This window comes from Chiloscyllium punctatum, chromosome 37 (genome assembly GCF_047496795.1).
Source record: "Chiloscyllium punctatum isolate Juve2018m chromosome 37, sChiPun1.3, whole genome shotgun sequence".
Lineage (NCBI taxonomy): Eukaryota > Metazoa > Chordata > Chondrichthyes > Orectolobiformes > Hemiscylliidae > Chiloscyllium > Chiloscyllium punctatum.
The window spans coordinates 35,945,576-35,963,547 of NC_092775.1; the positions used below are offsets into that span (position 1 = coordinate 35,945,576).

The 17,972-nt window shown below is 38.7% G+C and overlaps 1 protein-coding gene across 2 annotated transcripts in view; it reads left to right on the forward strand.

Annotated features, from left to right (window-relative positions):
- Positions 1-17,972, forward strand: part of LOC140462989 (cadherin-4-like) — a 656,453-nt gene that overhangs the window by 608,605 nt on the left and 29,876 nt on the right. For both annotated transcript variants that reach the window (XM_072556570.1, XM_072556571.1), the window contains 2 exons: positions 10,013-10,246; positions 10,332-10,471. In XM_072556570.1, the coding sequence (XP_072412671.1) occupies positions 10,013-10,246; positions 10,332-10,471 (374 nt within the window). The remainder of the gene's footprint in view (positions 1-10,012; positions 10,247-10,331; positions 10,472-17,972) is intronic.

Here is a 17,972-nt window from a genome sequence, read left to right on the forward strand (position 1 = left end):
AACTGCAGACACTGTTGTAACATAAGAAATACAATAGCCAATGTTTGCACAGTCAACTCCCTCAAACAACAATAGAATAATGACCAGATAATCTATTTTAGTGATGTGGATGGACTGATATATATTAATGAAGACATTGAGAATGGTACCTGCTATTTTTTGAAACAGCGTCAATTTAAATTCCCCGATTTTCCAGAGTCAGGTCAAGGTCCACAATTGAGGCCAGAAGTACTGGGGAGTAGCCCCTTCTTTCCAAAGGACTGGTGAAATTCAGAACAAGGTTTGGGACCTCTTATTTAAACTTCTGATCATATAGTCCACATAGCTCACTGATTCAAAGAGAGCTGCCATCTCTCAATGATAATTTAAGATAGTAGTGGTTTAAGTTTGTGTTTTCATGCATACTCAATATACATTTTTTTATTGGAGCCTTTATGTGGATGTTTCTTTTGATGTGCAGCACAGCAGTGTTGGAAAAGTATTTTTTTTTCTCTGTTTCCTACCTGCAGACTGTATCAATGAGTCTCAGGTTTAATATTCTGAAGTTAATAGCAATGTTACATGTGCATTACGGCGTAAGGCAACAATTGCTTGGATGTTTTGTCATGAGACGAGCATTTCAGATCCACAAACGTGAATATACATCCCACCACAGCAGCTGGGGAATACAAATTGAATTAGCAAATAAATCTTCAATAGAACCTTGTATCAGGAATTATGGCTGCCAGATTATTGTAGAAAAACATTTGTCTGCTTAAGTATCATTTTGGGAAAGACATCTGCTGTCAACAATGTATCTCCCGATCCAGGAGAAAGTGAGGACTGCAGATGCTGGAGATCAGAGCTGAAAATGTGTTGCTGGAAAAGCGCAGCATGTCAGGCAGCATCCAAGGAGCAGGAGAATCGACGCGTCTGCCCGATCCAGCATGGAAGGATGGGTTAAATGGCCTTCTTCTCAATGTCACTCCATATCTAAAGCAATGTGCTTGACTCTTAACTGCTCTCAAATAGCCTGTAAGTCACTGAAGAGAAATGAGAGATGCATAAAATACTTTTCCCTTGTTGTGATATCCACATCCCATGAATGGATTAGAAATACCATACCAGGTTTCTGACTTTATGTCTGCTGTGAACAAGCATAACTTCTTCTTTTTCCACGCTGTGTAGAGTAGTGATAATCGGCTCCATTTCGGAATGGCAGGCAGTGACCAGTGGGGTACCGCAGGGAGCAGTGCTGGGACTACAGCTTTTTACAATATATATTAATGACATAGGAGATGGTATTAGTAATAACATTAGCAAATTTGCTGATGATACTAACCTGGGTGGCAGGGTGAAATGTGAGGAGGATGTTAGGAGATTACAGGGTGGCCTGGACAGGTTAGGTGAGTGGTCAGATGCATGGCAGATGCAGTTTAATGTGGATAAATGTATGGTTATCCATTTTGGTGGCAAGAACAGGAAGGCAGATTACTACCTAAATGGAATCAATTTGGGTAAAGGGGCAGTACAAAGAGATCTGGGTGTTCTTGTACACCAGTCAATGAAGGTAAGCATGCAGGTACAGCAGGTGGTGAAGAAGGCTAATAGCATGCTGGCCTTCATAACAAGAGGGATTGAGTATACAAGCAAGAAGGTTCTTCTGCAGTTGTACAGGGCCCTGGTGCGACCACACCGGGAGTATTGTGTGCAGTTCTGGTCTTCAAATTTGAGGAAAGACATTCTAGCTATTGAGGGAGTGCAGCATAGGTTCACGAGGTCAATTCCTGGAATGGCGGGACTACCTTACACTGAAAGACTGGAGCGACTGGGCTTGTATACCCTTGAGTTTAGAAAACTGAGAGGGGATCTGATTGAGACATATAAGATTATTAAAGGATTGGACACTCTGGAGGCAGGAAATATGTTTCCGCTGATGGGTGAGTGCCGAACCAGAGGACACAGTTTAAAAATACGGGGTAGACCATTTAGGACAGAGATGAGGAGAAACTTCTTCACCCAGAGGGTGGTGGCTGTGTGGAATGCTCTGCCCCAGAGGGCAGTGGAGGCCCGATCTCCGGATTCATTTAAGAAAGAGTTGGATAGAGCTCTCAAGGATTGTGGAATCAAGGGTTATGGAGATAAGACAGGGACAGGATACTGATTAAGGATGATCAGCCATGATCATATTGAATGGTGGTGCAGGCTCGAAGGGCAGAATGGCCTACTCCTGCACCTATTGTCTATTGTCTATTGCTGTCTTTTACCCCTGAGGTGCCACTTGAATGAGCTTTGACTTTTCTGAACTTGGACATAATTTCCATGTAGATTATTTACTGAAATTTAACAGGCCGATATTCATCTCAACAACTTGCCTACACTTGAAAAAAATAGAGTTTCATCCTGTTTATAATGTGAACCCAGATTAGAGATGAAGATATGTAAATATGTTGTCTTCCAGTTTCTCAATGGCCTACACTTTGGCCTGATCCATCTCATGGGTTTTAAATTTGGAGGTGTTTCTTTATTGCTTATTATGCTTTATGAGTTTGAGGGAAAAAAAGAGGAAATGTGTTTAGTTCTATAAACAGTGTAGATTTTTATCATAATGATTTTTCACCTGAGAGTGTACATCATTTTATTTGTATAAACTGATCCACTGTGAGATTGCCTACAGGTATGAAAACAATCACATAAAGGTACAGATATTCTGATATCCAGATAGTTATTTCTGCAGCATCGATGGAGGTACGCATTGTCGTCATGCAGAAATCCTGACACGGCTAACTCTGAGGAAAATAGCCAGGAAATTGAAATTTCAATGGCCAAGTCCCATGCTTCTGGAACTTGTTTGAGAATTTGGAGGGCCCTTGAGTTTGACATTACCCAGGAATTGATTAAAAATCTACTCTAACTTGTGCGGAGGGGAACTATTAAAGGAACCCTTGAGTTACTATTGACTCCACTTGATCCCTGACCCAATCAGACCTAACATCTCCAAATCTGATGGGAACTTCTGGGATTAAGAATCCTTTGATGAAGTACAGAATTTGGGCAAATACAGCTCTGATTTTAAAGTCATGCAGAGGCAAAAGTACAAAAAGAATTAAGTGCATCAATGAAAATTTAAGATGTTAGACAATGAGGCACCTGGAGCCAATCAAGTGAGGCAAAGGGTTAGAGATGAGGCAAGACTTTCTGTGGGTTGAAAGAGTGGCAGCAGAGCTTTAGTGTAGCTGAAGTACATGGATTGTGGTTAATAAGAGACCATGTGGAGATCAATGGAATAGTCGAGTCTGAAGGTAGTAAGAGCAGGGTTGAGGGTTTCAGCTGCAGCAGACGTGGTTAGGGTCAAGGAATTGAAAATGGATGTCTTTTGAGCTGGAGGGGATTCGGAATCAGAGGTTCATTAGGATGCAAAATATCACACATGAAAGCAGCCTGGTCAAGTCTAGTATTAGTACTAGACTCAAAATATTAACTCAGCAAGTACTGCCAGAACTCTTGAGTTTCTCCACATGTTTGTTTCAGCACTTAACTCAGTTCTGACTTCATCTCTTGAGTTCTGTAGAGCCACTACAAAAGACCAAAAGCTGACACAGTCACTTACCTGCTTTCCAACCAGCAAACAGTTCTTGTCTGCTGGCTATGCTCTAACTGAAGCCACAGAGATAAGCTCAAAGCAAATAAACTTGCCCATCTTCACACATTTCCATGGCAACGTGACACACATGGTCTGTTGGAGTATTAGGAATTTACAGCTATTTTTTAGTTTCTTGTAATGCTGGGAAACTACATAACTAACATAAAATTTACTGGAGTAAATGTAGATGTCATGTTATAACTCTTTAACTAAGTCAGAGCTGAAAATGTGTTGCTGGAAAAGCGCAGCAGGTCAGGCAGCATCCAAGGAGCAGGAGAATCGACGTTTTGGGCATGAGCCCTGAAGAAGGGTTCATGCCCGAAACGTCGATTCTCTTGCTTCTTGGATGCTGCCTGACCTGCTGCGCTTTTCCAGCAACACATTTTCAGCTCTGATCTCCAGCATCTGCAGTCCTCACTTTCTCCTTAACTAAGTCAGCCTATGTAGTATTTATGGCTGTCACCGTTTTACGCAAGTTGCCTTTTGAATTGTAATTATGTTAAGCCTGTGTGACTTGCTAGTCTTGTTTTTATATTCATTCATATGTCAGAGTCGCTGGCTAAGACAGAATTTATTGTTCATTCCTAATTGCCCTTGAGCTGCCATCTTCAGCAGCTGCAGTCCATAAAATATATGTGTGTGCACAGTGCTGTTAGGGAGGGAGTTCCAGAACAGCAACAGGAAGGAATAGAAATGTATTTCCATGGCATATTGGCACAACTAGTGCCCAGATGAGATTACCCAATGTTGTACCGTTCCTTAGAGGAGACGTCAAACTGTTAAGCTTTTAATTGAGGACGGATGAACTAGCTCCCCTTGGTTACTTACCCACCCCACAACAAGATTAATTTTAGAATGACTGTTTCCTTGTGGATACCTTTCTCCCACGGTCCAATTAATTTAAGGTTTAAAAGGAGCCAGTTGAACCAGGCTTTCTTGAATTAACAAAAAGAGTGAATTTATTGATTACTAAATGCAAGAAGAAATAGCAAGGCAACACAAATACACATTGATTAGAAATAAGAGGTGAGACTAAAAACTGACTTTTCTTTCAAACAAGCTTTATGGAACTGTTTGTGAAGAGCAGATCATTGAATGTTTCTACTTTTGCAGTGGATGTTACCAGTAGCATATTCGTTGGTAGTTCTATAGTCGTTTTTCTAAATTCTTGGCTTTGTGAATTGTTTGACACACTTTGGTCCTGATTCCTTTCAGCCATTCCTGATGAAGGGCTTATGCCCAAAATGTTGATTCTCCGGCTCCTCAGATGCTGCCTGACTGGCTGTGCTTTTCCAGCACCACTCTCTCTGAGTCTGATCTCCAGCATCTGCAGTCCTCACTTTCTCCTTTCTGCAGTGGCTGACTGACAGCAAGCTGAGTGAGGGAGAGTTTGTTCCCTTTACTTCACCATCAGTCTGGAGGATTGAAATTACTGTCCTCAAACTGGATCACAATGGTCCACACGTGGGGATGTCAGTCCTGTAACACACAGAAACTAGGGTTGAAGCTGTTTTTGGTCCCTGTACCTGTGTTTTACTGAAAGGGGGTAAATGCATATATGTCTCTTGCCAACATTGCTTTTGTTTTTTTTACTACTATGTTCACTTTCTGAGATAATCACAGGAGATTATAAATTCAGTTTGTAATATGGGTTCTCTCTTAGAAGATTCTTTGACACCTTGCCAGATCTGAGTTCCCAGAGCCCTTCTCTCTCCAGACAACCACTGCAGTCAACATTTAGCCAAGTGCCTCATTATAAAATAAAAACACTTATGGTAATTAAAGTTTTATATATCCATTGATGATCTGGGGTCATGATCCATGGCAATGACACTTGGAGGAGAACTTGCAAGTTGGGTTCTCCCATGAATATATTGTCATTGCCCTTCTAGGAAGTAAAGGTAATGAATTTGTAAGTTTTGATGATTGAGTTGTTGGAGTTGCACCTATCCAGACAAGTTGAGAATTTATCATCTGATGGGCTGACCTGTGTCTTGTTTATCCCATTGAACTTAGATTTAAAGCTACATTTCTAAAACTAAAAAGCTTTACCTCTAAAATTTATGGAAAATGACATAAGGCAATTGTAACAGTATGAGTCAGCCAAAATCTTCAAAATATTAGTAATCAGAGAAGCTAAAAAGGAAAGTTGGGTGTCAATAGTTTAGTGAGAATGAGGTCCAAAGAATAGGTTTCCTGGACAAGATGAGAAGATATTTGAAGAGATGAGTAAGAATCTAGAGAGTGAGACAAGTTCAGGGTGAGCAGATACGGAATTGTGACTTGGTGATTAAGGGAAAGAAGTGATGCAGCAATGACAGCTGAATGGATGATGTCAACCATAGTGTGCGAAAGAACTTCACCAACTGTTCGCAATCAGTGTGGCAGCAGGAAGGGAAGGGAAGTTTAAGGAGGCACAAGTAATGGAGAAACAAAACTGGTATTATTGTTGCTTACAAGGACATAATGTAGTGAATATCTTTGACAGACCCACTAGTGCTCGAGTGTAATACAAGCGGAAATTTCTGGAGAAACACAGCAAGTCTCAGCAACATCTGTAGAGAGAAAGACAGCAATAATATTTCAAGTTCAGTGACCCCTCTTCAGAACTTCACTTATCTGTCTTGAAACATTAATTCCATTTTCTCTCTATAGATGCTGCCGATCTATTAAGTTTCTCCAGCAATTTCTGATTTTGTTTCAGATTTCAAGCATCCACAGTTCTTTGTTTTATTTTAGTGCTCATGTGTACTGGAGCAAGTCTACTGACGAATGATTAAACCATCTGTGTGGCAAATAGACTCAAGAGGACAGATGATGAACTACATGAAATAATTATTGTTGAATTTTTTAGTGCAACAGACAAGGGGAATGAGAAGAGAGGATCTCAACCAGTGTCCTGGTTAGGGTTTGGGGAGACAATAGAAAATGGACATTCTCAAATACAGGTGGGGAGACTGGAGTGAATTAAAGTATGCTGCTTTAAAGAGAAGGGTGAGAGTTGATTTATTCATTAATTTCTCAACACCTTGATCATATAAAAGGCTGTTGGATGAAGGAAGAGAACAGAATGGTTAAGCTAGTGTCTGCTTGACTGAAGGCAGGATTGTTTACCTTGACAGACACTTTACAGAACAGAGAGAGATACCTGACTTTATCTCAAGGAGTACCTGAAATGGGTGGCTTGAAGCAGAGGTTAATGAGAAGGAAGGACAGGACCATAGTAGGTTTGGGATGGGACTGACTGTTAAATTATGTGTATGATTGGAAACAGAGAGATTTCAGTTTGCATGGACATGTCAAAGTTTGGATGACACAATCTTGGTGACAAACAAAGAACAGGTCAGAGACAATAAGAAAGAGTCTAAAGTCAAAATCTGAGGTTTCAGTGTTTGAAAAGCCATAATCAAGATTGAAATTTTGTCCACAGTAATTTTTTAATCTGGTTCTGGTAGCTGTAATGAACTGTATGTATCAAGTGTCTGTAATGATTCTGTAGGATCTTTTTCTTTGCCAAAGAAAGACTGCTTGTGGTGAGTTTTATTTTCTTCTGTTCTAAATGATCCCAATACACATATATCTTCATATTCTTGGTGTTATTTTACTGTTGAGTTAAATTGTTTACATTTTATTTCACAGATACAGAACAAAATAATGTTCTTTATGTTATTTATACATATTGATTTGAATAAACAATATCTGCTTGTATTACATTTTTTAAATTATTCAGAAAGACATAAGGAAATCAATGATGTTGTATGTGGTTATAATTAAATTTGAAGTGAGTATTCCCAAAATGTAAGAGTGTTTAACACAAGTGCATTTGCATCAATAAGCCATAGGTTAAACATTATTATTATAAAGTGTCTGGAATACTAGTTTCTGATGCAATCTCAAATGTTATGAATGTGTTAATAACTGTCGAGATAAGATGTCCAAAAAAGTCTGAGAAACATGAAGAGATCTAATCATTCTTGTGAGTTACTACTCTTTGGAATACTAATATCAGGCTCAATGTTCCAGCATGATCAAACAAGCAAGGTAGCTGCCACAGCTTGCAGTTCATTACTCGATGACCATAGACATGTCATTTTGTGTTCTGCACAACAGGTCCTCTGGTTATAAAATCAGCTGATCCATTTTTACAGTTTCACTTGCAGTTTATTTTGTTTTGCTGACTGGTTTGGGAGGAAAGTAACAAGCCTTTAGCATCGCAATCAAGATAACATTAACAAATTGGCTGTACTAATAATAACCTATTAAATAAAGATTTGTTTTGCCCAAATATGCCCTTAAACCACCTGAGGAGTTCAAAATGCAAATACTGTAAGTTTAAAAAATGAATTCTCAATTACTTTTTTGGTACTAACTTTAAGCTGCTCGTCTATATGTTAAACATTTGTTAATCATGTTTTTAAACAATAGAAATATTTCCCCTCAATGTAAAGTCATTGGACATGTGTTTTGTGATACAGAGAAAATCCTTTGTACACATAATAAAATGGGCATTTATATATTCTATTAGCATATAACATTAAGGCTGTCTTTCTGAGTACAAGTCCATTTGAACACTCAAACTCTTGAAAACTAAGCTTTATCAAGTAGTATTTGCAAAAATAATTCAAGCACATGTTCTTTTCAGAGTATTCTATGTAAATATACATTTTGAAAGATACTGTAAAATCTTCAAGGATGTATGGTGGGAATAAGAGAAGACATTGTCCACACTAGTTTAGGTAACTTGAACGTTTTCTAATCATTTCATTCTATTTGGATAGAATACTCTGAAAAGAACATGTGTTTGAAAAATGTTTGCAAATACGACTTGATAAAGCTTAGTTTTTAAATGAGTTTGAGTGTCCAAGTACTCAGAAAGACAGCCTTAATGTTGTATGCTAATAGAATATATAAATGCCCGTTTAAATATGATACAATTTAATAGACATGAAATTAAAGTTGCTTATCTATATGTTAAACATTTGTTAATTTGGCATTATGATACTTTTATACAAAATAGATATTTCCCCTCAATGCAATGTCATAGGATACGTGTTTTGTGGTGCAAGGAAAATCCATTACATGAGTAATGAAATGTGCATACATTAATACATAAAATTATTATTGCAGAATAAATGTTGGTAATAGATTAAATAAATAATCAGATATTCTGTACAAATAAACCTTTTCTTTGCCCTGTGGAATGATAATGTGTTTGAGTTTGAAATATTGAGCTGAATCTTCCGAGAAGTGGCAATCACAGTTAGATTGTCACTTTGCTTCCTTTCACTTACCCTGCTCTGATGCAGGCTTCTTGAAAAACATGAAGTATACCTGACCCTGGAGTCTTCAAGTGTAGCAGGATCAATACTAGAGGCCTAACTATACACCCCTTTTTTGCAGTGGTAACTGCTAAATTCTGGGGTTTAAAGGTCCAAACCCTGTTTACCAAACTCCCATGGAAGGTAAGTATGTAAGCTAAGTGGGCAAGGCTGTCAACAGAGTAAGATGGTAAGGTAGCAAGTGGGTGAAAGGAGGCAAGGTAGCTAATAGTTGGGTGAAATACTGGGGTAGCAGGTAGTGAGTGTGGGGGTAGGGTCACAAACAGTTGAGAGAGTAGAATTCATGGTAGGTAATTGCAAAGGTATAATGATGGGTTAAGTGGATAAGGGAGTAGGATAGCAAATGTGGGTCATGTGAGTGCATGTCACTGGGTGAGGAGGCGTTATGGGTGCCAGCTGTGGATGAGATAGTAGAGTGGATCACATGTCAGGAGGTTAAGTTGAGCAGGTACAGTCTTGTGTTGGGCATCAGTCCAGTTAGTTTTCGCCCTATTACGTTATGAGTAATTGGTGAGGGTATGTGAGTTCTGTTGTATAGTCACCCAAGAGTGAGAGCAGGCTTTAATCCTCAGAGACACTGTTCAATTGACTAAGTTGGAACTTTCCAAAGTCTCCAACTCTAACATATATTTGGGGACTTTGTTGCAGGGTTTCAAAAGCAGGGTAATTGCCCATCAGGAGTTTAAACTTCCTGGACAATTACCATGTAGTCAGTGTTGTCTGGAGACCAGAATCTGGGCCAACATTAATAATAACAGTCACAGCACTCCTGAGCTAATTAACTGATGTACTGAGACCCTGACAATTGGTTTCTCAGCTGGAGTATATTGAGTATCTTGTGGGTAATCATGGACTATAGTCATTTCTTCCATTTGTATGAAGAATGATCTCTCCTTATATCTAGTTTGTGTGAATTGTAAATCTGTCCTGCTTATGATTTACGATCACTGCTGAAATGATCTCTTCTTTTTTTTAATTGAGGAAAAGCTCATTGAATTGTTCATGGAGTATTGAATTCCTTTTGCTTTCTCTCTCTCTCTGTATTCTTCAGGGGACTCTGCTCAGCTCAGTTTGAGGATTGGTTTCCTGGTCGCTGGTGTATACGATGTTCCAATCATAATCACAGATTCTGGTAATCCTCCATTATCTAGCACCTCTGTCATTAAAGTGAAAGTCTGCCCTTGTGATGAACATGGAGATTGTACAGCTATTGGTGCTATTGCAGCCGCTGGATTGGGCACAGGAGCCATTATTGCAATCCTTATATGCATCATCATTTTGTTAAGTAAGTATTACAGTGAGAAGGAAATTGCTAAATTGCTATCTTTATCATGCTGATAACATAATGACATACTTGTAACTTTTTTCAGTCTTGGTCTTGCTGTTTGTGGTGTGGATGAAACGCAGAGATAAGGAGCGACAGACAAAGCAACTTCTGATTGACCCAGAGGACGATGTCAGGGACAATATTCTGAAATATGATGAAGAGGGTGGCGGTGAAGAGGATCAGGTGAGAGTACAATTTGATGTGCCTTATTCATTCTCAGATACGTTGATTGTACCCTCCACATACTATCAGCTTCACCCTCAGGGAAGCATCCGTTGTATATACAGTTAGGACAAGACTCTCGGGGCTTCTCAAACAAAAAGGCCATCGTTCAGAAAAACTTAAAAGAAAACTGTTTAAACTCAGTCTCGCATAGGAAATGAAAAGGGTTAACAACATTTGTTGAGTATATCTTTGTGTAACATAAAATTGTAATTTTGATATTTCTAGTTCATTGCATTTGTTTAAAGATCCACTGAAATAAAAGTTTATTGGAGTAAAATAATTACGCTGCATTCAGAGAAACACCTACATTTGACCTTGGCAATACTTTTACTGAAGCATATGCGCTGTATTTTTAAACTGATTTTATTATCCAACTAAAGCAGTGAACTATTGCATTTCTGAAAGGGCTGTGTGACTAGCATGTTACACAGTGGTTTATTGCAGCAATGAATCATTACATCTGAAAAATATTAGGACTAAATTTTAATTTATTGACTGCTATTGCCTCTAAAATAATACTGCATTTTTTCAACAATTATAAGAAAATTCAGAATGTTTGATGAAGACTAATGCAACAATAGCTTCATGTAAATAGCACTTTTTTTAAAAAAATGCACTGAAAATATATGCTTGGATAGCTGACAATGCTCTTGTTTTAGTAAATAAATGGTCTAATGGTTGCTGAATTTTGATGGACACCTGGGAGATAAAAGATAGGTTGGTAATTTACTGACTTTTTACAGATGAAATGAAGCAATTTGCAGTAAACATAAGGTTAATTGTTTTCTTCCTCATTGATGTAGTGCTATTTGATGACATATCTTGGATTGATTGTACTTGAGAAGTACTCAAACGGCAACAGTATGGGTAGAGCTCACTTCAAGATTAAGTGATAGAAATATAAATGAGAGGTAGTGAGAAGTGTGGAAAAATCATCCAGATTGAAAAGTTTTGGAACAGATAATTGCAAAAGAAGGCCCCTTGCAAATAAAACTGAAAAGTATAACCAGCCCATCAAGTCCAGTCCTTCCAGACATAATGCTATTTTCTGCCAAGCTCAGAGAAGCAAAAGGTCTGTGGCTAATCAATGATAACCTCTGGAAAATTCTTCAACCCCATTAAAGCAATGCAGCAAACTTCAGGAATTGTAATAAACTCTGCATTTTATTTTTCTCATCTGTCATGAAATGGTGTTATTGACTGAGGCTCTGAGTTGTAACAGTTCCTTGGAATTGTGTGCCTCATTGAAAACCATGAGAATTCTATTCTTTAAAATATCTTAACTTGCTCAACATGTTCATATTCCTTCTTTAAAAGTTGCATTGATAATGGTAGCTAATTAAATTTGCCCTAACATGCTTAAGAAGAGAATCAAATAAGTCAATGCCAATCAGCTTCTGCTCTACATAATTTATTTGCAATGGAAAAATTATTTTTGCAAAAACATTTTAGCACAACGTAATTACTTTGCATGAAGAGTTATAATTTACAGTGGTCTCAGGATTGTTGGATCTGCAGACCAAGAATAGCAATTAAACTTAGATTGGAAGGTAGCAAAATCTGTTGAAGTATATTATAATTGTGATTTCTTTTTTGATATCTCAAAAGCTTATGCTTTGAGGAACTATTTTTTCCAGCAGCTTTGTGTGGAGACCATCGAGTCAAACTGCGAAACATCAGCACTGACTAATTTGTAAAGCTGTAGAGTGCTCATCTCTTTTTTGGGCTTTTTAATGAATGAACTGATGTGATTTCCTGTCAGAGATAGTGAAAACTTGATTGAGGTCCATACAAACATCAATCTGGAGAACAGGCTTATTATACTAGAACGAATAAACTACCCAGATGATCAACCTGTAGTAAGCAATTAAACAACTTTACAGATATTTCTATGCAACTATTATTAGACCAATTGGAAAGATAGTTTTGAAAACTGAAGACCTTCTTTTGGAACAGTGGTAGTTTGCCTACCCCTGGGCCAAGAGGCTTGGATTCAAGTCCTATCTGTTCCAGAGGTGTGCAATAATGCCTTTGAGTAGGTAGGTGAGGGAAAATACCCAAAACCCCATGGGAAAAACTAGTTATAAAGTGCTGAAGGACCATTTACTCTCCAAGAAGCTTATCATACTAGAACTAATAATGTTACCACATGGTCAATCTGTAGTAGGCAATCAAACAATCTTAGAGAAATTTCCATGTGAATATTATTAAACCAATTTAAACAGTAGTTATAAAAACTGATATCTGAACAGGTTGATGAGAAAAATAGGTTTTTAAAAGCATAAAAACTGATAACTGGGCTCCTGTGGTGCGGTGGTATTGTCCCTAGCTCTGGACCAGAATGATAGTGTCCAAATCCTATCTGCTCCAGAGATAACATCTCTGAACTGGTTGATCAGAAATAATTTTTAAAATAACACTAGTGATTAGATTGCACAATTATGCAGCTTTTGTTCATTAAGGGTTGACTCACATGCATAAATAAGACTGTGATGTTGATACTGGTTGACAATCAAGACTCCAATTCCAATTATTTGCACTAACCATGGTACTAAACTTGATTAGCAGCATTATACTAAAGCAATGCATTTTTGTTTTCATTTTCTTTCCATCAGAAACACAAATTTACTGACAATTACATCTAAAAGCAATCTGACACACTGTGTATAAAAAAAGCCTGCAGATAATTTCCTTTGCCAAAGTTTCAGTGTTGTCAATATTTAGTTTAAAAAGCTTGGCACAGACATCATTTGCTTCCAAAGCAAATACAACTACTCCGCCAAGACAATTTTAACATTGCTGATTGTTGCTGAAAAAAAAGCGTGAAAACACATTCATTTCCCAGATATGCCGTATGCCTCATTTTCTTGTTGAATTTGGATGCCACCATTCAATAGTTCCTTTTTGATTCAGTTTGAAAATATCCAAAATTGTCATTAAATTTTGCTAAGATGAAAAGTAAGGTGCATCATTTGGGGAACAACTTGAAACTACAGTGCTGAATTTAAATTTGGAAAAAAGCATAAATAGGAGAGAATGAAATTAAGGCCATTTTATATTCTCTTCAATTTTCTTATGATTTTTTTTCATACCCTTTCTGAGATTGTGAATAAAAATTGGTTTCCAAGGAATATAATGATAAGATCAGTTGCCAATGGTTAGTAAAGATACAAGATGAAAATAAAAATTGCTACAAAATGACATTATACGGGATAAAAATCAATCAAGAGGAGGTATCTAAAGTGTTGAGAGAAGGATTTGCATTTTTGGATCATTGAAATCTCTTCTGGGGTAGAAGTGACCTGTATAAGAAGGATAGATTGCACCTAAATCGGAAGGGGACTTTTGAACCAGTAAGGAGAGTGGGTGGGACCCTGGGAGATACTGAGGAAAGAGATCAATCTGAGACTGGTACAGTTGTGAAAAGAAGCAAGCTAAACAGTCGCAGGGACAACGCAAAGAACAAGGTAGGACTGATAAATTAAACTGCATTTATTTCAATGCAAGAGGCCTACAGGGAAGGCAGATGAACTCAGGACATGGTTAGGAACATGGGACTGGGATATCATAGCAATTACAGAAATGGATTGTGTTAAGACTCCATAATAGTCAGCTGGAAATTGAGAAACACATTTGAAAGGAGATTTCAGTTTTCTGTAAGTATAATAGGGTGGTTATGGTAGGAGATTTTAACTTTCCAAACACAGACTGGGACTACGATAGTGTTAAGGGTTTAGATGGAGATGAATTTATTCAGAGTGTACAAGAAAATGTTCTGATTCAGTATGTGGATGTACCTACTAGAGAAGGTGCAAAACTTGACCTACTCTTGGGAAATAAGGCAGGGCAGATCACTGAAGTATCAGTGGGGGAGCACTTTGGGACCATGACCCATAATTCTATTCGTTTTAAAACAGTGATGGAAAAGGATAGTCCAGATCTAAAAGTTGAAGTTCTAAATTGGAGGAAGGCTAATTTTGATGGTATTAGGCAAAAAACTTTCAGAAGCTGATTGGCTGCAGCTGTTCACAGGTAAAGGGACGGCTGGAAAATGGGAAGCCTTCAGAAATGAGATAACGAGAATCCAGAGAAAGTATATTCCTGTTAGGGTGAAAGGATAGGCTGGTGGGTGTAGGGAATACTGGATGACGAGAGAAATTGATGGTTTGGTTAAAATCTAATAATTTTTGTGGACTGGAGTTTGAGGGATTGTGGATACTTTTTTTTTAAGTAGTAGTGACAGCACAGTGAAACTTTTCTTTTAACATGGCATTTATTGAGGGCCACATGTCTTGTGAAAACTGCCCATTACTGCAAATGTCTTGGCTTATGACTATCAAATTGTAGCTTTTATTTTGGGAATTGTTTGGGTTTTTCAGTTGGTTACTAGCCTGAGGAAGGAAAAGAACTTCTTAGCCCAGCTGTCCTCTTTCTGAAACGCCCTTTGTTGTGGGTTTGGTGTGATGCCTATGCCCAGGTCTTAATGAACCTTCATTGATTGGAAGAGAAGTCTGGAATAAAATCCTCAATGCTGATTTTCCTGAGAAAACTACATTGGCAAAGATCTTAGAAACTGGATTTGTGGTGCTGGAAGAGCACAGCAGTTCAGGCAGCATCCAAGTAGCTTCGAAATCGACGTTTCGGGCAAAAGCCCTTCATCAGGAATAAAGGCAGTGAGCCTGAAGTGTGGAGAATAAGCTAGAGGAGGGTGGGGGTGGGGAGAAAGTAGCATAGAGTACAATGGGTGAGTGGGGGAGGGGATGAAGGTGATAAGTCAAGGAGGAGAGGGTGGAGTGAATAGGTGGAAAAGAAGATAGGCAGATCGGACAAGTTCGGACAAGTCATGGGGACAGTTACTGAGCTGGAAGTTTAGAACTAGGGTGAGGTGGGGGAAGGGGAAATGAGGAAACTATTGAAGTCCGCATTGATACCCTGGGGGTGAAGTGTTCTGAGGCGGAAGATGAGGCGTTCCTCCTCCAGGCGTCTGGTGGTGAGGGAGCGGCGGTGAAGGAGGCCCAGGACCTCCATGTCCTCGGCAGAGTGGGAGGGGGAGTTGAAATGTTGGGCCACAGGGTTGATTGGTGCGGGTGTCCCGGAGATGTTCCCTAAAGCGCTCTGTTAGGAGGCGCCCAGTCTCCCCAATGTAGAGGAGACCGCATCGGGAGCAACGGATACAATAAATTATATTAGTGGATGTGCAAGTAAAACTTTGATGGATGTGGAAGGCTCCTTTAGGGCCTTGGATAGAGGTGAGGGAGGAGGTGTGGGCACAGGTTTTACAGTTCGACCTCTGACTGTGTTTCATGACCAGCATGTCAGACCAACTGCCATTGAGAACCTCAAATTCTTCACCCTTAAGAACAAAGTCTTACTGCCCAAAAGTGTTTGCCTCACAAAACAAATCTCTGAAGATAGAAATCCATATTTTACCTTTAACCTGTGTGTATGTGTCCATTTGTCTGAGTATTTTGGGTTATGTGGAGAATGTGAACATTTATATTTTTGTGTTATAAACTGTATGAGTTAAATGGTTTAGCATCTTTTTTGAGTGTTTTTCATAATAAGTCAATAGTTTTTTTTGTAACAGGAAACTAGTTACTTGATCATTGTATTTTAAGTCTAATGTAGAGAGAGCCAGGAGCAGCACCAGGCATATGGTATCTGGTGTGTCTGAGCTGATGGGGGTGCATAGGCAGGCAGTGAGCTGTCTGGTACACCTGCCACAAATAATCCAGTCTGGAGTAAAAGTTTACTTTGACGTTCTGTCTCTGGCTTGCCAGTATGTGACTGCCTCCATGAACAGTTTTATGGAATTATGAAGATGCAAAAATAGAAAATATAAAAATCTATGACAGCTGCCATAGAGACCCTAGGGATTGTCATATCAGTTCACTCCAGAGCTGCCCTGTTTCTCAACATCCAGTCATCTAGTTTCCCCTTTGCCTCTATCAAGTTCAGCCAAGGGGCTTGTACCTGCATCTGCAGGAGAACCTGGGTAGGGGCAAGAGCTGTCAACATCTTGCACAGCCAGAAGACATCCACCAATGTCATCTGAGGTGAATTGCAATAACAGTCAGCAGAGTTCCTCAAGCTAAGTACAGTGGCAAGATAGGAAAGATGAATGAAAGTTGAAGATTGAAATCCCTGAAGGGCATTCCAGCATTTTGTTCTATAACATTCTGGTATGATTTTATCTGCTAAGGCTTCAGATTGTGTCTACTTCCATTATAGCCATCCTTGAAGGACACAGATCTCCATGGGTTTTTACATGTGCATTGTCTGGAGCTGTGCCCAATACCCTCAGCTGCCAGTCTCTGCAGTCTCTTGGGAAGAACATGATCTCAGAGAAGTAAAATTGTTAGCTCCAGATGAATATGGATAGTAGCTGAGAGCACTGTGTAGTATTGTGACTGAGATGAGAATGTGCTGTCTTTCTCCAATCTCACTACTCCATGGTTCACAACAAAAATGTAATAATCCTAGCTGCTTCCCGAAATGGTCAATCATTCATTTTATTTTACAGGCATCAGTTTTGCTAACAAATTTGTTTAGGGGTTCTTTATCAAAGGTTCTTGGAAATCCATATATTTAATATATATCTCTATATACAACATCAACTATGATGCTTCTGTCTGTCTGCAAGAATGTGACAGAAAAGGGAATGGATATCATCTATCAACATCATTGGTGTTACCATTGACCAGAAGTTGAATGGGACCAAGCATATAAGTACAGTGGAAATAAAAGCAGGTCAGAGGTCAAGGATTTTGAGGCAAGTAACTCACCTCAATGTTACAGCAGTCCCAGGGTGAGGTTCCCTCATATATTGTGAATCTCGATGAGATACCCTAAACTGACAAGCTCCCAGGAGGAGGAGGTATTACCAGGTTCCCCTTCTTTATTCATATCTCGCCTTGGTTGGTCAGAACAAGATTAATTTGAAAATGATCCTTTCTCTTATGGCAGCTTAAAGTGCTCTTTCTCCTCCATGAAATCCAATCTTCTAATTTAATTCAAAAAGAGAGAGAGGTAAAAGTGCCAATTAGCCTAACATTTATTAATGGAATCAATTGTTAAGGAAATAATACCAGAACATTTGGAAAATCGTAATCTAATCAAGCACTGTCAGCATAGTTTTACAAAAGGAAAAACATTTAATTGAGTTTTTTGAAGAATCCTCAACCAGCATGGATAGAGAGGAACCAGTGGACATGTTATATTTGGACTTCCAGAAAGCATTCAGTAAGGTATATCACAAAAGGTTAAGTCATAATACAAGAGCCCACAGTGTTTGAGATATTATTTTGGCATGGATAGAGAATTAGCAGGAAATAGCAAGTGGGGATATAGGGCTCTTTTTCAGGTTGGCAACTTGTAACCAGTGGGGTTCCACAGGGATTAATGCTGGGAACATAATATACAGTACACATTAATTGCTTAGAAACAAATGTTCTGTAAC